Here is a 21275-nt window from a genome sequence, read left to right on the forward strand (position 1 = left end):
ATAGTTGTCTTGTTAAAAATATACTAGGCACTTTGTTTTGTTAATGTGTCCTTTAGATTTACATACATTTAAATTATATATATTCAAACATCCATCCTGAATAAAAAAACAGTTCTTATAACTTCAGCATGAAAGGGTGAAGCTAATCTGCAGCACAACTCATGCAAATGTGTTGGTTTCTGTGACATCTCTAAAAGAAGTAATATGACACTATTTGTTTTAGCAGATTAGTATAATAATCTATTGATTTTATGGACTTCTGCTACCGCTATGATCCAAGGATTGCCTGTTCGAATCTCAGGTAATGCTGCTTGCCATCAGCATCCAGAGTCTGAGAGAGCACAATTATCCTTGCTCTCTCTCTGGGTGGGTAGATGGCGCTCTCTCCCCACACATCACTCCCAAGGTGATATCGCCTGTTATCTGACATTTCTGAGCTGGGTCTCTGGGTTTTGCTCTGAGTGCAAGTGTTGCATTACAGGCAATAGTACTGCTAAAAAATCTTGCTCAAGACCAGCTGGCCATCCAGAAAAAAGCCAGATTTTAAGCAGTGAGGGATAAAACTAAGGACTGGGTGGGGTAATTGGACTTCCAAATGACTGCAACTGGGAACCTCTGGCTTATAGCATTCCTGGTATCTACAATCTTCCAGACTAAATTGGTTCGAAGTTGATGACTTCTGCAGAACGCATTTCCTTCTTTGAAGGTCTTACCTGCTAATTACTCAGTGCCAACAATACACTGTTAAATGAATTATGAAATTATTGCACCAGCAGTTTATGATGACATGAAGGGTGTGCTGAGGGCACGCCTGTGATGATCACACCTGGACTCATTGAAGGGTTCTGTATGTAAAAGAACCAAAATTGTTGTTCTGTACGTTTAAATAGTTGGAACTGAGTGAGAACAGTCAGTTGTTTTCATGTGACTGCTTATTTATCATCCGTAATTTCATTACAGATCTAGAGCATGTCAGCAACTGAGAGCAGGTCGAAATGATTCACTCAGACTGCTCTAAATGCCCAAACTCATGCACACAAACAGCATAAACTCCCAAACCATTTCTCTGATAATTCTAATAACGATGGCTCACATTTTTGCTATCAGAATTTTGTGCCTTTTGGCCCTCAAAGATGTAATTTTTTTATTATTATTATTAGTTTTTTTTACATATTTATAAGACTTCACACTTCACTGTTTATGGTAAACTTGTTATGTTTTGAAGATACATTTTGATTTTCTAATTACCGTGATATTTTACAACAATAGGGTGGACTGCATAAGCTCTACCTCAGCTAAATATACAGACAAAGGAAGAAATATTAAGTGAAATTAATATTATTAATTACTGAACATGCAACAAGGAAACAAAACAAGTTAATCCTAAACAGTCCGTTGCACAGTGTTTTATGAAATTTAAACAAATATGCTGCAGACATGAAAGGATTGTTATATCGATAATAACCGATACATTAATGTCAGTTCTGCATGATTGAAATATGTCATATAAACATAATGACTTGGCCTATATGTAACCACTCTAATGCACAGTTCATAATTTCGGTCTGAGGTCATGACTTCAAGTCTCCAAAATTTAAAAAGCCTAAAGTTAGACTGCTTTATTCATTACACAACCATGTCTGGTGTGTCATTGTCCTAATGGAACAGGCCTTGCTGATGGTTTGAGCTTAAGCTGAAGAAGGGAGGGGCAGTCCACCACAGAACATGATGGTTTCACCACCATGCCTAACAGTTTATATATTGTTCTTGGGGATGAATGCCTCACTCTCCAAATATAATTTTGGTCACTGTGGCCATTCCTTGTGTCATCTGACAATAAACCTTTCTGCTTGAAGTATTTTTTCTTGTCAATGTAGTTGAGCATAACATTACAGTTTTTGAAGCAGGGGCCTGAGTCTTGGATAGAAGCCTCTCAGTTTATGGTAATGTGTAAAATCTGCTTAACTGTATAGGGTGACACAGGTGTTCCAGCAGCTTCCAGTTCATGGTAGGCCTGTCCCTTGATGGTTCTTGTGTTGTTCCTGACCATCCAAACCAGTTTCCTCTCAGCTGGTGGATGCATCCTATTTAATTTTGGGGGTTTTATGCTCACAAGGACATGCTACATTTTAGTCTTTTGTTCTTGATTTAAAATGTGTGTAAGTCAATACAATAAATAGTGCATTTAGAGCTGTGTAAAATAATTACAAATGTTTAAAAAAGTCAGTGTTGGGGCAGTGTTGCATTACTTATTTAATGTGGGTTTAGTTACCCTTAGGTTTTAATAAACTGTTCCTAAGGGTGGTAAATCTTGACAAAACAGGACAAGGCATTCTGTTAATTGCAGGTAAATGATATATATTTGTCTGACTCCTGATCCTCCTGCAGTGGGTAACTGATACTTCCTCTGCTAGACGATGGCAGAAATGGTACAGTTAGGGTATGGTTTACCAGAAAAAATACTGACATTCCAAAAGTAATGGGACAGAAACTAGTATTGTGTCTAATGGAAGCTAAAGAATGGTTCACTGACCTGCAGATTATGCTTGCTTGGGGCCTCCTGTGTTGAATGGGGACATGATTTCTGACAGTTTCTTGTTTGTTTGCACAAACAATTTTGGCTTCCAGTCACGATCCTTACTACCCACAACGCCGTTCACCATGTGTGGTAATGCCTTTTGGCATGTCAGTGTAAATGTCAGCCAAACAGACATTCTTTACCAGACATTCTTCTCAGATCTGGTGTATTTTCATATGTGTTTTAATTTTTAAAAAAAGAGAACAAAAAACATTTTATAGTAATTAAAAGAAGTATATTTACATTTAGAAGTTAACATGCATTGAATTTTGTGCTGCCAATATTCACTTCTGCTTATACTGAAAAAAACAGTTCTTGCTTATACTGAAACTGTAAATACAACTGTTTCATTCCTGTTGTCTCAATCTATAGGGGGAGTCAATGATTCAGTTATTTAGGTATTGCTCACTAGTTTTGCAGTAAATCCTTTGTTCATTTGTTATTGTGCTGCGCTATGATTCATTAAAGGGAAATTCCACCAGGTTTAGTTAATTTGTTGAGGTGTGAACTTGAAAGTCATTCATAGTGGTTTAATATGAAATCCAAGGCGAAACTTATTGTTCAAATGTTGTGATTACAAATGTGGCATTAGTAGTGGGCTGTCAGTCTCACCCAGCATAACTACTGCACCAATAGCTTCAGCAATTAGTTTCCCTTTGTGTTTATCAGAACTAGTTTTGAGTAGTAAAAAATTCATATGAGCAGAATTTATCCAGAATTTCCTATCCTCTTCCTTTTCTTGTTGCTGCTTACCCTCTTTCTTATTTACCTTCAACCGTTAACTGTTTTTTCTCTTAATGTTTATGTGGTTTGATTACCTTGGCTTCCAGATCAAAGATATTGTACTATAGCTATTGTATTCAAATACAGAGTGAATTCAAAAACAGTAGTGAAATACAATAGTAATTCACAATGGCAAAGTTTAAAAGGCCCTTAGTCCTGAATAAGAAATGCTGTAGTTCATTTTGAAACTTTTGCCTTTGTCACTTGATGGGAGATATGTGAGATTACTGAGGTGTTTATCGCAGGAGTCCTGTTTGAGCAGCAGGAGAGACATGTTGCACTCTTCCTTTTCTTCCGATTGGAAACTATGTCAGGAGATATAGAGATATCCTTATTTACTTTTTATTGTTCCCACCTCTTGACAGGTGCAACTATAAGGACAGAATGTTATTAATGTTTATGTTTGATGGACAAGCTGGTCAGCTAGGTTGACCAGTGTGGTTGGGCTGGTCATGCTATTCATTCAAGTCATACTTAACTAGCTTGGCCATGCTGGTCAACTACTTTGGTTATACAATAGTTCACCAGCATTGAAAACCATTGGTCAACTAACCTGGTCATGATGGTCAACAAGCTTGATCAACCATTTTCGCCATACTGGTCAACCATCGTGGTCATGCAAGTCAACCACCGTGGCAATGCTGGTCAAGCAGTTTGGTCAACCAGGTAAGGCTAAGACTATTCAACCACCTTAGCCATTCTGGTCAAGCTGGTCAACCACACTGATCATGTTGCCAATCAGCTTATTTAGGCGGTTTGACCACCACGTTATGCTGATCAAATTTGTCAACAAGCTTTTCATTCTACTCAGCCAACCTGGTCATGCTGGTCAATGCTGATCATATTGATTATGCTAGTCAACCACATTTTTCATGCAGGTCAACCACATTGGTCATGTTGGTCCTGCTGGTCAACCAACTTGCCAGACTTATCTTCCTCCTTTGTCGAGGAAAGTTGTTAATGCTGGTCAACTATGGTGGCTTGCAAAAATATTCAGACCTCTTTAACTTTTTATCATTTTTGTCACTTTTTCACAACTGCAAACGTCACTTCTTATGTCTTTCCTTCAACAATAGTTTTCTTCTTGCCACTCTCCCGTAAAGGCCAGATTTGTGGAGTACACGACTTATAGTTGTCTTGTTGACAGATTCTCCCAGCTCAGCTGTGGATTTCTGCAGCTCCTCCAGAGTGACTACAGGTTTTTTGTCTGCTTCTCAGACCAGTGCTCTCCTTGCTTGATCTGTCAGATTGGGTGGACGACCATGTCTTGGTGGGACTGCAGTTGTAGTATACTTCTCCATTTTTAAATGATGGACAGGTGTATTTATACTGAGAAAAGATTACACACAGTTATTAAATAATTAAAGCTACGTTCACATTACAAGCTACATTGCTCAAATACGATTTTTTGCTTAGATTGGATTTGGCGGTTCATTGTAACAAATGTAATTGACCCGTATTTGTGTGTAATGTGAACGAATCTATTTCTGAAACGCCTCACATGCGCACATTAATACATGTATAAAGGTAGCCTTCTTCCCAAACAACAATAAATATCATATTTGAGAGACGACTCGTAGCTTTACTAAGGAAGTAAATGTGTTAGCAGTTTATATGTGGAGCATCTTTTGCTCAATTGGAGAGCAAACAGCTGGTTTGAAGTACATGCTCAGGTCAAGCAGGGGGAAAAAGGCCAGGCGGCTTGCTTTTGCTGTTTTTTAGCATTTCTGTCCCACTTCACAATTATGTGCTACTTTGTGTTGCTCTCTCATTTAACATCTCAGTAAAATACATTAAATACGTTGGTTTTAAGGTGACAAAATATAAAAAATAAAGGAGTATAAATACTTTTGCAAGCCACTGTAGCGTGGTCAGGTTGATCACGCTAATAGATAAACCACCAAACTCAAACGACCTGTACTGGAAAAGAGCTAAACCGGTCAGTCAGTATAAGGAAATCCATGTGTCGGTTAATGTCGGTGTTGATGATGTCTGTATGTGGGGAATGAGTGCAGGGCGCTTCCTGCACTGAGTGTGAGTTAGGTACAGTGGTGTGAATATGTGGTGACTGTGGGCTCTGAATGACCGAGTCTCGCGCAGATCTCCTCCTCCGCCTCCGCGCGCCTGTTTGTGTGTTTGGATATCGTGTCTCCTCGCCGCGCCGCACGTGAGCTGATTGTGTTTAAAAGGCAGAGCGCGCGAGAGCGGCGTGCCCACAGGGGAGCTCGCGCAGTGCAGCGCGGACAGAGTGCGGTGCTGCTCGCGCGCGGATCACGGGGGGGCTCGCGACGTCCACGCGCACACACCAAGTACACGGACAGCGCTGTGAGACGGTGTGGGGAAGGGGGGGTTTCTTAACGGGGAGAAATACGGAGAACCCCTTACCCCTTAAGTGTATGAGTGTGAGTGTGTGTGGAGGACAGCAGCCCTATTGAAGGGACAGCAGATGTGAGCGGAGAGCTGCTTCCCGCGCCCGGGCTCGGCGAGCATGAACAAGTCACCTGTGGATGAGGCCAGTTTCCTCTCCAGATACTTCTTCTGGTAAGGAGCTGCTAGAATATTCCACGCACTGAATATAAACTCATTTACAAAAGGTGAAGTGAAGACATACTGAGAGAAAGAGGCTATAGCTGCTCTCGCAGTATCATATAGGGTTTATATAGATATAAAGCTCTGGAAGAAATTAAAGAGACCACTTCAGTTTCACCTCAAAATCTCTTATTTTGCTATTCATAGGTACATGTTTGCGTAACATGAACATTGTTGTTTTATTCTATAAACTACGGACAATGTTTCCCCCAAATTCCAAATAAAACAATTGTCATTTAGAGAATTTATTTGCAGAAAATAAGAATTGGCTGAAATAAAAAAGATGCAGAGCTTTCAGACCTCAAATAATGCAAAAAGTATTTGGTGGAATAACCCTGATTTTTAATTACAATTTTTATGCATCTTGGCACGTTCTCCTCCACCACTCGTCTTACACACTGCTTTTGGATAACGTAATGCCACTCCTGGAGCAAAAAATCTAGCAGTTCAGCTTGGTTTGATGGATCGTGATCATCCATTTTCCTTTTCAATTTGCTTAAATCAAAGAAACTCACTATTTAAGCGGTCTCTTATTTTTTTCTAGAGCTGTATATATATTTATAATAAAATGACAATCAAATATATGACAAATATTTTATTTAACTAAATTTTAACTATTTTAGTAATAAATTAAGCATCAAAGTCTTCAGCCACTCACAGAAAGCAGAACAGAGCCTCAGCAACTCTCCAGACTCGCTTTTCAGCTCAATATCTTAAGATAAAAGTAGTGCTACTTCAGTCAAACAGTGTTTGCTTAAAATATACTTTTCTAAAAATACAAAATAAACGAAAATAGTAACTAATTTAGCTAGCTCACATAAATCGCTAGATAACTTAAAGCATCTTTAGCTAACCACAGATTCCACACTATGCCTCTGTTTAAAATAATAATAATAATATGTTAATTACTAAAATGTTAATTACTTAAGATGTAGCTAAAGAAAATATTTTAAGATTAGATATTCGATTGTATTATAATTTTATTATAATAAATATTGATTATATTTAATTTGATTTTTTTAAATAAAATTTGATCCCTGGCAGATTTAGATTTAAGAGTACATTTGCAGCAATATAATGAGTATAAAATAAATAATCAAACTGTGTACATTTGCTTATTACCAGTATTGGAAAAAATGCATCTAACCATTTTTAGAGTGTAAAAACCAAACAATAAATCAACAGATTGATCTATAATATAAGTAACCATTAGCTGGAAATAAACCTCACATTTGTATTTTTTTAAACTGATATTTTTTAAGATTTAGCCATAGAAAAGCATTTGTTTGAACACCCCCTATATCTACCACGTTTTAACAAATGAAGCCATGTAAGAACAAATTCATTTCAAAATTGCAGCTTTAGGAGAAGGAAAAATAAGATTTTTTAGTGGAAGACTACATGTAAATAGGTTTTGTTCCAATTCAGAAAAAATTCAGAAAATTAAAATATAAAAATGCCAGTAACACCACAAAATAAAAATAGAAATTGTGTGACAACAGTCAAATACATTGTTATGCAAGAACCTTGTATCTTGTATCTGAAAGTTATAGTTAAGATATGTTTGAGTTTTTTCTGTTTTGGAGATCAACACAACAACAACAACAATATAAGGAAAACACTGAACTGAACAGCTAATTACTGCATGTGTCTCTTAGCTACAGTGTTACTAAAAGCAGTGTTACACTTTAAACACTTTTGCAGGTTTGTAGCATCACTTTTATAGACACTTTATAGACACACTGACATCGAAACACCCAAAAACAATTTGACTGACGTTTATTTGTTCTGACCTTTTGCAGGTGGACAAACCCTATTATGCGAAAGGGTTTCAGGGAGAAACTGAGGCCAACAGATGTGTATCAAACGGCATCACAAGACACAGCTGATGTACTTGCAGAACGGCTTGAGAAGTTTGTGTCTCCTACTCATCCTTGCATGCTCATAATGAATGAGATTATAAGTTTGCTGCTGTGGAGATAAGATATTGTTTTATTGCTTGATGCCAGGCTCATAGTCTTCTATTGTTTTATTGTTTAATGTTAGTTATCCCCAATTTCCCCCAGTACTCCTTCATTCAGTGATGAACAGAGAGTGACTCTGTTAACATTAAACATGAAATTTTATTTCATAACACAACCCTATTTACAGCCACAGGATGTGTTGTCCCTGCTCCTGTTGCAGCTTCCAGAGGTTTCAAAGGTCCTGTTACTTAAGCTGGCCTAAACACCGTCACACCTTTGAGTCAGAGTGTTAGATGTTTTGTGTTGTAAGTAAATGCTGCCTTGCTCCTTCCAGTAAAAGCCCTAACATGCCATGTTTCACACCACCCACTATGCATTTTCTTGGGTTGGGGTGCCAGTGCCCCTTTAACAGGCATCAAACACGACCTTTTAAAGTGCCAGGCCCCTGGTGAGTGATGGATAGTTGGCAGTATTTTTAGTCCTCAAACATGCTGGTTTTCTGGGAATTTGAACTTTTTATACAATTAAAAGCTTGGAGCAGTTTCCCTCTCAACCTGTCAGGGTCTCTTTGGCCCATTTAATAAGTTCTCTAAATCACCCTGGTTATTCACGAGTCTCCTGAACAATGTGGGCCATGGCTTCTTTACAGTGGCTGGGAGGATGTGGAGGGGTGTTTAACTGTTTCTTTTGAACTTTCTTTTTTTCCTTATGCACAGGGAATGGGACAGAGAAGTTATCTCCGCGAAGAAGAAGCCCAGTCTCCTCCGAGCACTTTCCCGATGCTTTATTCGGCCCTTTCTGTTCTTTGGAGTTCTCCTCTATTTGGGGGTAAGTCTCTGTAGCTGTGTGTCTCTCTCTATCATTCTCAGACTCTCTGGCATTCAAAGACTTCTGCATGTGGCAACAAGGAGCTGTTTCTGCATGAACAAGCAAAATAAGCCAAATCAGTGAGAAATGTATTGCGTGTTAGCTTGTGGTCAGCTATTGCTGGCTCTCTGGTATTACAGCAATGTAGTTGGGTGGTTCTTAGAGCAGTTTGCAGTGTAGTGTGACTTTTGCTGTGTCCTCCGCTTAGAGGAATAGCTCCTTCCTTTTATGTAAACACCGAAGGAGTGACTGTCCTGTTCTTATTGTTCTTGGTAAATGCCACATTCTGTGTAAAAGTGCAGTACCAGGTTGCTGCCCACTGCTGATCACATATTAACTGTGTGTGTGTGTAGTTTGGTTAACCAGTTTAGATAGACATGCTGCTCTCCTCTATTTTATATATTTATTCAGTACACAATTAAGTACACTTTTTTATATTTTTATTTTATAGTGTATGGTAAAGTGGATTTTAAAAATCTCCCACAATGCATTTAAAATTAACAGTAAATATTTTAGCTCAGTACATGTGCTATATGTCAACTTTATGTCCAATCAACTTTATGTAAATGAGCCGAGCAGTTGATATGGGGCTTCCTTAACAAGTGTGTCATGCCCACAGTCGAGGTACAGGTTGAAGATTCAGTACTTGAACAAACATTGAGCAGGAAATGTGGTGTCCTGTAACATTACCCTAACCTTGTCAGTCAGCATGCTTGTTTCGCTTCAGACATTGTTTCTATATCCCTCAGCTTGTCAACAAATGCACATGAATTGCTGTCTAATAAGTGTGCTCTCGTAGCATGAATTGCGTGACTCTCCACTATAAATGGAGAGTGTAATTAAAAGCAAAAGCATTGTGTTAGAATCGGTTTACTACAATACAACAAAAAGCCAATTCACCTTTGCGTATTCTTTGTGCAGGAAGCCACAAAATCTGTACAGCCTCAGCTCCTGGGACGAATAATTGCTTCATTCGACCCCTTCCACGAGCCAGAACGAGAGCAGGGCTACTTCCTGGCCTTCGGCCTGGGCCTTCTCTTTATTGCTCGCTTCCTACTACTGCAGCCAGCCATGTTTGGGCTGCACCACGTGGGCATGCAGATCCGCATCGCCCTCTTTAGCTTAATCTACAAAAAGGTGAGCTGCCAGCTATTCTTGTCCTCTCTTGTCCTAATTTCTTTGTAGTGAGTAAGGATGAGTTGCAAAATTTATTGCTGAGTGTTGTCAGATGTAGATTTCCATTTGTGTTTATCTTTGTCAATTAAGATTTTTCTTCCTCTTTACCCCAGACGCTGAAGCTGTCCAGTCGAGTTTTGGACAAGATCAGCACAGGACAGCTAGTCAGCTTGATGTCAGCTAACCTGGGCAAGTTTGATCAGGCAAGTACCAGCTGGCCACCTGTTCATAACACTGACATAAACACACCAACTTTTTTAATAATTAACAGCAATGTACAATAGTAAAAAACAAACACATCTCTCACTCTAAAAGTGTTTTCTGAACCTACGAATCCATATCTGATATTGAAATAGCAAGAGTGTATTACTCTCTGAGTAATGCAGCAGAGAAGAAAAAGCTTGAACTTTAGAACTCTTGAGAAAGGTCGAACCAGGGTGATGAATGTTGATACACTTTGCAAATGCTCTGAAGCAATTATCACCTGTATCAAATGTGGCAAGTGTAAAGCACTTTTTGTCTCAGAGAACATACATTGGTTCTCCCTTTTTGTGTGTGTGTTCTTAGCGGGGGCCAATAGTCACACCATTCTCCTTGTGAGGTTGAGAATGTGATCTGAGGGCTACTGTTTGTAGGGTAATGTATCCCCCTTGCTGAGTGATCACTCACACCAGCCCTCAGTGTTTTGTGTGTGACTGTGTTTGTGTGCAAGAATCTTGCATTTTTCAACCTGGATGAACTGAAGTATGGCAGTTTCCCTTTTACACAGCATGCTCTCAACCGGAAACGACTGTCCATCTGGAAGACTGCATCGGGCATTGAGGAGCTGACCCAGCACAGAGTGCTAATCCATATCTGGGCATACAGTCATACACACATTCTTGCATACTTACACCTACATACACTAAAACACTCACAACACCAGGGCAAATGTAGAGTTTCCAATTTTTCTGGGCATTTTAGAGTGGCCAGTTTACCTGTTCTCCATGTTTTTTGAACTGTGGGAGGAAAGTGAAGCCCTCGGAGGAAACCCAAGCAGACACAAAGAGAACATGGAAACTCCACCCAGATGACTTGAACCCAAGACCCAGTGCTGGAAGGCGAATGTGCCAGTGTCACTGCCAGTGTCACCAACAGTTTCCTGTTTGTGGTGCCCTGTGGGCACTAATGAAAGACTTAAAATGACCAACACAAACCATGCAGCAGCAGACTTTGACTTTACATTTACTAGATGGACCAGCTACGTAGGAGTGCCTCCAGCAGCACTGCTGTGCCGGATCCACCTGTACCAGTGCAACATACACTTACATATCACACCATGTCAGTGTTACTGCAGTGCTGTGTGATCCATCAGCTAAATAATACCTGCTCTGTGGTGGTCCTGTGAGGTCCTGATATTTGAAAAAACAGAGTAAAAGCATCAGTCGACTACTTAACTCTTAACCTGTCATCACCAGAGAAAGCAATGAATTTATTGGGGGGTCGCAATGAAAACAAATAAGAACACTCAACAAAAAATAACAAACGATAATGTGTGAAATGTGTTAGACCTTTCTATTTTATGCATCATTGTGGTGGTGCCTAGCACAAATGTAATTTATTCAATTTATATTTTTATAGTATTCAATAAAACATTGCTGGTTTGCAGTTATGAAAAGACATTTTCTCACCACAACATACACTATGTTTGTCAATTGGTTGTGATGGCATGATCAGGTAGAGTTAAGTTCAACTCAATGAGATGGTGATAGTGGCTCAAAATGTGCTCTATCAAAAAGACAAGCTAAATGGTTAACGTTTTGTTGCATGAAAAAGATTGTTTGTGTTTAAATGACAACTCAGACAATAACATCCATATTTTTATATCAAGACCTTTTATTTCCAATTAGGTAAATACATTGCATTACATTTAACAAGGACATTTTATAATACTGTTCAGTTATTTTTATATCTGAGCCTTGTGTTCTTGATGTACTTGCTGACAAATGTGATACATCTGAATGAATCTCGTGATACTGTGTCATTGCTACTCTGTTACTGTCTCCACATAAACAATAATTCTGTTCTGCACTGTGTTACCAAATTAAGTATTATACGTCATTGAGGCTTGACAAAATGTGACCTAAAATTGTGTTTGCTTTATAGAGTCTGGGCATGGCCCACTACGTCTGGATTTCTCCTTTGCAGTGTATACTGTGTGTGGGACTAATCTGGGAGCTTATTGATATTAACAGCCTCTGTGCCCTCGCTGCCATCTCCTTACTGGGAGTCATTCAGGCCTGTCTGTCCCATAAAATGGGCCCCTACAAGTAAGCTTTCATCTTGTCTTATGTTTGTAATTATGTACATTTGTGTTTTGGGTTCGCACATTTTTAGAAATGTCTTAACCCTTACTCAGACAGCATTAGATTTACATGGGCAGTTGGAGTAATTATACTGTTTTTACTACAGGATATCTGTAACATTTTTGACTAATTCACAGTACAGTACTTACAAGTTTTTTTTTCCAACTTGAGGTTTGAATGTTGTATGATACCTGAGGTTTGCCATAGAATTTAATAATCCAAAATATCCATGCCATGCACAACAAAACAGTATGCCTCCTCAAGTGCTTTTGTACTGCAGAAAAGCAGTGTAATCTCATCTCATTTTTTAAAAGAAGTAACGGTATATTTACCTATGTTTATGTTGATTTACACAGAAATAATATATCTTTTGTTGATGTGGGTGTTTAAAGTCCCTAAAAGGACTGACATGCTGCATTTGAACTTTAGGAATTATTACATTACCCACCTTCTCATGTAAAACTAATACTGTCAGAATAGGGCTTTATTATATGATGTGTACAGTGCCTCTACTGTTTTGGTTTTAAAATCATTCGACTCCAGAAGAGCTGGGGCACCTGCATGTCCACACTAGCCATAGGAAAATGCATGGAATTTTATCTCTCTGTGTCTCTCTTTTCTAAGAAGTGTGATACTGATTTTATTATTGTAAACACTGGTCTACTTTCTAATTGACTGTATGTAGACTCTTCAGAACAGAACAAAAAGAACAGTTTTATTAGAGGAACAACAAAAGTTGAATCAAATGTGAAACATCTATTGCTTTAAGAATTGATTAGATCATATTATTTATATATCATAAAAAGGGTCACAACAATAAAGAAAATGTGTTCTTAGAAAAGACAGAAATGGACACTTTTCTACTTTCTTCACTGCTCAGATTGATACCCACATTCCAGCGGGTCAGGCTCTTTGATGAGTCTGAACAGGTAGCTCACACCCTCCCTTATAATCAGGACCTTGGCTTGCCTTGTGCTCTTGAGAAATGTAAACATGGCTGGCAGGTCATGTGGGGTTAGAAGTGTTGGCACTGGTGTATTCTTAGCTATGCTCAGCTCAGACTGTCCAAATTTACATTTGCTTTAGAATTTCCGACATCAGGTGCTGTTTTTAGCATGATCATGCCTAGCCAGATCACTAGAGAACTAGTTTTATCTGTGTAGTGGTAAAATAGGACACTGCAAGAGCTTCATTTTGCAAAACTATTTTATTCCTTTAAATGTGATTAGATTATTTTGTCATTGTTATACATTAGCTTACAATACAAATACTATTTAATGCAAAACAATATATGTGCAAAGTCTACATTTTCTCTTTTTTTTTATTAGAGCAAAAAGGATACTGCTGACCAACAAGCGTCTAGCTCTGACCTCGGAGATCATGGAGAATCTACACTCAGTGAAAGCCTATGGCTGGGAGGACATCATGGAGACCATCATCAAGAACATCAGACAGTAAGAGTAAATGTGACCAAAAGTATAATCCCTATGCTTTTCAATCAGATTTTATGTAGTTTAAAAATACCATATACAGAGGGTTATAAAGTCAAATGATTGAATGCAGTCACATTTTAAAAAGAATATAACTTTTTTTGGTGTATAAGATTTTCCAATGTTTTAACAGTTATACTGTTCACCTATTGCTGCCTGATGAATTATACCTCTAGGTTGCAGGACAACTTCCTTGTTTGTTATAATAGTAATGCAGTGAGCTTTTACTAACCTGTACATCACATACTGATCTGCTTGTAACTCTGTTGCTTTCAGAGATGAGGTCAAGCTGACCAGGAAGATTGGCTCTCTGCGCTACTTTTACAGTGCTGCCTACTTCTTCTCTGCCATCTGGGTGATCACTGCAGCAGTGGTGCCCCAAGCCCTCACCACCGGCATCACTGTGCGGCGCGTCTTCACCACGCTGTCTTACTGCATGGTGCTGCGCATGACTGTCACCCGCCAGCTGCCTGCCTCTATCCAGATGTGGTATGATACCATTCGGCTCATCTGGAAAATTGAGGTCAGTGCAGTTTTTAATGTAGCCTAGTATGTAAATCAAAGTCATGCTATCCACACATGTAGGTTCGACATAGCTTTCGCACATCAAACAAATAATGGGCTGTTCTAGTCATTTGAACAAGCTACTCTATTACCTCTTTCCCACCAACAAAGTACCAGAGCCGGAGCCCATGCCCATTCCTGCACACCTTTTAAGAACCAGCCTGTGTTTCCACTGCTTTAAAGGGGTCACTCAATACGTATGTGAATGTGGTCGTAAACAGTTAGGGGACGATTTTAAAGCAACATGGCGGAACCCGACCTCCTTTTGCAACTTGTGCTGCTGTCCTTGGTGGACCACTGTTGATTCATTTCATTCATTTAGCTGCTTTTGCTGCTCTTAGCTCAGAGTAGCATTGAGGTTTGTAAACAAATTTTCCCCAGAGACCCTTCAACACTCTGCCCTTTGGCCGCACACATCACAGGTTTACTGGTTCTTGACTAGAACGGGCTAGAACGGAACCAGCTTTTCTGGCCCAGAACCTGTGATTTTGTCGTGAAAACGCGAAGAAACCATTCGGGGACTTGGCACCAGCACTGGCACCATGCCGGTAGAAAAGCGCCTTCAATCTCTTTTTTTTCAGTTTTATACTCACTTGCAATGCAGCATTCTAGACTACAATTATCATGTCAATCCATGCATTCTGTGGTGCATCTTAAACCAAGATATTGCACTATATACAGTAGCACATTCAATTAGTGCACCACTTATGGTACCATTATTTTTTTGATTGTACTGTTTGTAAGTAATGAATAGTCTCTTCGTTGAAATATCACTTTTAAATATCACTTTATAATCACTTTTATGCCTAGTGTTACAAATGTCACAATTAATAAACTGTATTTTTTTTTTAATTATTGTATTTATTTATAAAATTAAACTGGACAATGTATTTAGTCATTAAAGAAAATCTAGTATCTGTATAGTAATTAAGTAATAATAGAATATTTAATGAAATCTAATTAAAGTTATAGTAAAAAACATTGAGTAATTGTGTTAAGTCATTATAGAAACTATGATTAATTTAGTTATTATAAGAAATATCTTAAAATATTTATAGAAAATGTTTAGTAGTAATAAATAATACTCTGTAATTGAATGCCAATGTAGAAAAAACATATAATTTTACTTATTATACAAAGCATTAAGAAGTTTTGTCATTATAGAAAATATTAGACTTGTGTTTATTAAGGAATAATAGCAAAAACAATGTAATTGTTTCATTTAGTTATTCTAGAAAATATCTAATAAATGAGTTATTATGTCATAAAAATATGAATACGTTTGTAAAAACAAATTAAAGCTATATTGAAATACATAAAAAAACATGCTAGGAGCTTCATTTTGGCATTACAAAGCCATGCTCACTGCCTGTGCCTCTTACAGCATATTTTTGCTTTGCTGTGGTTAGTGATACATTTTCAGAAATGCTTATAATCACAGTGTTACTCTACTTATCATGACCTGGTGTTGGCTAAAGGGACATGACCTGTTTTTAAACTGCCCACAACAGCTGATTCTTTCTGTTGCTGAATAACTGTTTGTACTGTACTAAATGAAGACAAGAGGTAACTTTGTCTTGAACTGTATCTAAAGTGAGGCTCACAACCTTTTCCTCTTCTTCTTTTTGTGTTATACATATTGTCAACTGTGACGTCCAGGACTTTCTCAGCAAAGAAGAATACAAAATGTTGGCGTATGACCTCAGCATCACAGACATGACTCTAGAAAACGTCACAGCTTCCTGGGATGAGGTATTTTTAGATTTTCTCCATTAAGGTCATCTTGACTCTCAAAAATATTCTGAAGAAACAGAATAATAGGCAATATAATGCAACAATTGTGAGAAGTTATTTGTAAAAGTAAAAAAAATAACAGTTTAATGTGTGATGAAATGTGAATGCCCGTAGGTCCATGCTGGGACTGGGAATTTGTAGGGGAGGACACAGCTAATGACTGCCTTTTGTCAGCTGGTTCTAGACACATTTGAATACGAAATGGATGCAGAGATTAATCACCACACAGCCACAGACCAACAAAGACTGACTGAGGTCAATGATTAAACCAGAGCCACACCCCTTTCTCTATACCATGGAAGTTCTCACTGTCTGATTCCAGTAAAGATGCAAAGAACAAAAGCACAAGCTATTTAAGTGTCTGGTAGTAGAATAAAGATGTAAAAAAAGCAAAAACTTCTTGTGGTAACTCACTTGTTACCATAACAAAAATAGGAGTTGTCATTACACCTAATGCAGATATATAATATGTAAGCAAAATATTTGCTTATAATTTTGTATCCTGTCTGTGTGACTGTTGTTTCAGGGAATAGGGGAACTATTTGAGAAGATTAAACAGGAGAATAAAGGAAATGGTTATCAGAATGGAGACGGGCTCTTCTTCACCAACCTCTACGTAACACCTGTTCTTAGGAATATCAGCTTGCACTTACACAAAGGTGAAATGTTGGCTGTGGCTGGCTCCACAGGATCTGGAAAGGTAGGACAATTACATTTTTGTCTTTTTAACGCTTTATTCCCAAACAAGTAACTTGATGGTCAATATTTGTTTATTTCTAACCCTTTATACCCCCCAAAATCACTAGATTGTCTATATTTATTGTTTTTTAAATTACTGTTTCAGGATCGGGCTTTATAAAACTTTAAAAAACTGTTTATCAGTTCATAATCTGCTTGTTCCTGATCTGTCATAAACTGTATACCTGACCAATAAATGACTCATTAAACAGGTTGAATTGATTTGGACCCTCAGTGTGAAGTGTTGAAGCAGAGATGATGATGATTGAAAGGGAGCTTTTAGCTCTTGCTGCTTGTTGATACAGTTTCTATATCTACAGAGCTCTCTGTTAATGACAATCTTGGGTGAGCTGGTCCCCTCCTCTGGAAAAATCTGCCACAGTGGCCGGGTCTCCTTCTCCTCTCAGACTGCCTGGACGTTGCCTGGCACCATTCGAGACAACATCCTGTTTGGTCTGACCTATGACGAATTCCGCTATACCAGTGTGGTCAAAGCATGTCAGCTAGAGGAGGTGTGGACGGAACTTTATTTTTTATCACTCTCTTTATCTGTTATCTAAGACTGCTCATCAGTTTCACTTTGATCTGCTTAGACTCTTTTAATATGCTTCCCTCTTTAATTTTGCTCCTCTCTTGCACAATTATGAATATATATAGGAAGTATAGGGAAGTACAGGGAATATAAGGAGTATAGTTTATTATAGTGAGTAAACAGGAGTATAAGGTAGTAAGTATAGGTTTTTACATTGTAAATTAATATTGACTATGACTAACTACAGACTATGGGGCGGTCCTGATGAGAGCCAGTTTTATAATAACATATCATTTTGAAGGTCCTTGTGACTCTACTTGAGGATACTTTCAAAGTTTTTGAAATGTTTCGGATTGACTGACCTTCATTTCTTAAAGTTTTTAGTTTAGTTGAGTAGTTCTTGCCATCATTTAGATTAGCACATTACTCAAATAGAGCTATTCACTGTATAACAACTGTACCTTTTCACAACACAGCTGATACTCTCAAACATATTTAGAGGGCAAGAAATTCAAGTAATTAACTCTTGATAAGCACAGCTGTTAACTGAAAGTCATTCCAGGTGACAAGATGTGCAAAGCTGTCATCTAAGCAAGAGGTACCTACTTTAAAGATTCTAAAATATAAATGATAATCTGGTTTGTTTATCTTTTTTTTTGTTTACTAAATAATTCCAAAAGTTTGTCTACATAGTTTGGATGACTTTTGTATTAATTTAATGCAGGATATTTTAAAATAATAAAAAAAACTCTGAATTTAAGGTCTGAACAAACTTTTGACTGGTACTGTAAATTTAAAGGGGGTAAGTGTGATGCTGTTATTTGCATTTTGGCATCTACCAATTAGAGTTTTCCACATCATCTTAGCAAAAAATCTTTGTACAATATTTCTGCATTTTTTCCTTGCTAATTTAAAAATTTGCCGAAAAACTTGGTGAATGAAAAACACTTTTCTGTTCCTTTCTTTCTCTCTCTCTCTCTCTATGTCTTGTCTAATCTCCTGCCACTCGGAATGTTTAGCTGGCAGTTGAACTGAGAACCTTTGTTACATTCAGCACGACACCACTGTGTCATATTACTCAATATGGCTCCCCTCACTCACAGCCATGATCTCTTGATACTAAATGGCCAATCGTATGCAGACATCAGCTGTGTTGAGTGACGGGCCTCCCCTAGTTTAATTGAATCTCTTCTGAAAAGAGGCTCAGAGATCTAAAATGCTCCTCTGTGTTCACAGTCATCTAGGAACTGCTCACATCACACCTAAACCTGGGTGATAGGTGATACTTGCTTTACAGTGCAATAAATCTGTATGCCAGCTTTATTTTTTTTGTTTCCTTTTTTCCTAACAATAACTGGAAACTATGCAATGCTAGTTACTTTACAGTTGGATCACAAAAAAAATCATTTTTATCATGATAGAATGCTGGTCTGATGTAGCTTCCTTTTAGCACATAGATATTCAGTTGAATTAGTTCTAATGGACTTTCCCATTACTAAGGCTATTTTCCTGAAAACCGATCATACTGTATTTTACAGGAAATAGCAGTTAGAATACAATACTGACACCTTGTAATTGAGGCTCTGCTTCCACAAACAGAAGCTGTTAAATGTTGCATTGGCTTGCTGGTGCTGTGAAAGAATGGTTGGTGATACAGTATCTCCTTAAATATAAAGGGAAGTTTCACACAGGTGCTATAACACTGTTTCAGTGTATCTGTGTTAATAGACACGTCCAAATTTTTTTCTTTTTGATTTTTGAAAGGTTACATATTACATATTCATGGTTCCAGGCAATCATGTATATATTTGTAGTGTCTTTAGGCTGTAAAACGAAGAAAACATTCTCTTTCTTAAACAGCTGTGTTAACTGGGCCTGTGTTTCTCCTTTGTTGTCACATAGCATTTCAGACCCCTCTCACGCGTCATGTCTGGGCTGTAAATTTAAGCGCTTCCACCTATGTGGCGGCACAGTCATTATGGCTGCCCGCTGGTTTGTTGGTCTGGCACAGTGCCAGTCATTGTTACAATTAGAGTTTTTACAACTACTGATGTGATATGTATTTTTTTTAACCCAATGCCTCCAGAGTGGACGTTGACAAGGTAGGATGGCCTATTGTTGAATCATAAGCCTCCCTGTTCATTTATTAGGTGCCTGTGATCTGTTTTGCCTGATCTGTTTTGGTGTAATCTGTTTTACCTGCACCCCAGGTTAGTTTGTTTGTTTGTGTATGCACCTTGATGTTTTTGGAAGGACGAGCATCATTCTTAGCAAGAGAAATTTCATATTCAAGGCTGGAACTGGTTAATAAGGTTAGGGACATGCAGTGAAATGGGAATTTAGATTCCAGTAGAAGATTCTCATATCTGTTCATCCCTAAAGAAAAGTAATTCTGATTGAAAAGAATGAAGACACGCTCAGCATAAGTTCCTACAGTATGTGCCTGTGGGTTTATATATCATATTTGTGTGTGGGTGTGTTTATGTGTTCCAGTATGATAAAATCATATAACGTATTTTATGACCCGTAATTCCTTATTATGTGTGATATCTTTATACAGTGTATAATGATGTCATGCGTGTGTGTTTGTGTGTTGGACTGCTGCATTGTCAGTCAGAAAATTATTTGTTGTCTTTCCTTCTGCTTTCTTTTATTATATGGAGGCAAGTGTGATAGTGATGTGCTTGGTATTGTATAGGGCTGACAACATGTTATTGTGATGGATGATGTATCACAGTATGCTTTTCTAAGTATCACTCATAAAATCATCAAAGATAATTTTCACTATTCTTGTTACATTGTTTTAAACTGTATTGTGTCTTGTAGGACCTGGCTACTCTTCCTGAGAATGACAGAACACTTTTGGCAGAGGGTGGAATAAACCTCAGTGGCGGTCAGAAGGCACGGGTGGCCCTGGCAAGGTACACCCACCACCCACATACATCAAGTACCTCTATGCTTCATAGAACCTCTCAGCATGGGCACCTGTGTTGCTCAAAAGTCACACCTCTCTGCAATCCTCAAAACCCTTTTATTTGGTTTCTCACCATGTAAAATGCTCTTAAATTTATTTGGCACACTGACTGCTTTAGTGTGTTTATCTAGTGTAATTTCTTCCTCTTATTTTATTGTGATATATAATGTAGATGGACATGGGCTTTCCTTCCCACAATAGCTTCCCACAATTTTCAGACATAAGGAAGAAAACAGAAACGTGTTTAAATATCCTAAGTGAGAGTTTCCCCAATTATAAAAAGTTCTTATCTCTGTTCTTATGAATTTATGGGTCATAAAAAGCAAATACACTTTGAGTGAGTGCCACAGCTTTATTGCCTGCATTTGTCCAGGTTGTAGACAGATAAACTGACACTTTTAGAACTTCTTCTTGTTAAGTTTCCTGGAATAGTGCACATCGTTCTCCAGCACAGAGCAATTTTTCCATGTAAGCGTAGTCAGAGAGATCAAAATAATGAGTTTTTTTCTTTATTCTCTCAGGGCAGTGTACAGAGATGCTGATACCTACCTGCTGGATGCACCTTTCACTCATCTGGATATCGCAACAGAGAAAGAAATATTTGACAAGTATGTGTGGCATACGCTGATATTTACCACAGAAGTGTCACTCACAGTGTGAAATATTTATAGTAGTTAATTTGCTCAGATAAGGATTTGTACTTATGTCCTGGGAACTGCTGTCTTACTATGCAAAAGAAAAATATTATATTTGTATTGTAACTTAAATTATGCACTGAGTATAGTACAGCCACACAGTACAACTGTGTGAAACAAATAAAGCAAAAAAAAACAGATGGTGATAAAGGTTTTGCAAGTATCTTTTAAGCACAGTACATAGAA

The 21275-nt window shown here is 38.0% G+C and overlaps 1 protein-coding gene across 1 annotated transcript in view; it reads left to right on the forward strand.

Annotated features, from left to right (window-relative positions):
- The first annotated feature begins 5235 nt into the window (after nt 1-5235).
- The window catches only part of cftr (CF transmembrane conductance regulator), a 28449-nt gene continuing 12409 nt past the window's right edge, over nt 5236-21275 (forward strand). The window contains exons 1-13 of the mRNA XM_007255961.4: nt 5236-5902; nt 7753-7863; nt 8631-8742; nt 9703-9918; nt 10071-10160; nt 12103-12266; nt 13631-13756; nt 14069-14315; nt 16016-16108; nt 16677-16850; nt 17209-17400; nt 20247-20341; nt 20916-21002. Coding sequence (XP_007256023.3) covers nt 5850-5902; nt 7753-7863; nt 8631-8742; nt 9703-9918; nt 10071-10160; nt 12103-12266; nt 13631-13756; nt 14069-14315; nt 16016-16108; nt 16677-16850; nt 17209-17400; nt 20247-20341; nt 20916-21002 — 1760 coding nt within the window. The 5' untranslated portion in view covers nt 5236-5849. The remainder of the gene's footprint in view (nt 5903-7752; nt 7864-8630; nt 8743-9702; nt 9919-10070; nt 10161-12102; nt 12267-13630; nt 13757-14068; nt 14316-16015; nt 16109-16676; nt 16851-17208; nt 17401-20246; nt 20342-20915; nt 21003-21275) is intronic.

Source organism: Astyanax mexicanus, chromosome 9, assembly GCF_023375975.1.
Source record: "Astyanax mexicanus isolate ESR-SI-001 chromosome 9, AstMex3_surface, whole genome shotgun sequence".
NCBI classification, from domain to species: Eukaryota; Metazoa; Chordata; class Actinopteri; order Characiformes; family Acestrorhamphidae; genus Astyanax; species Astyanax mexicanus.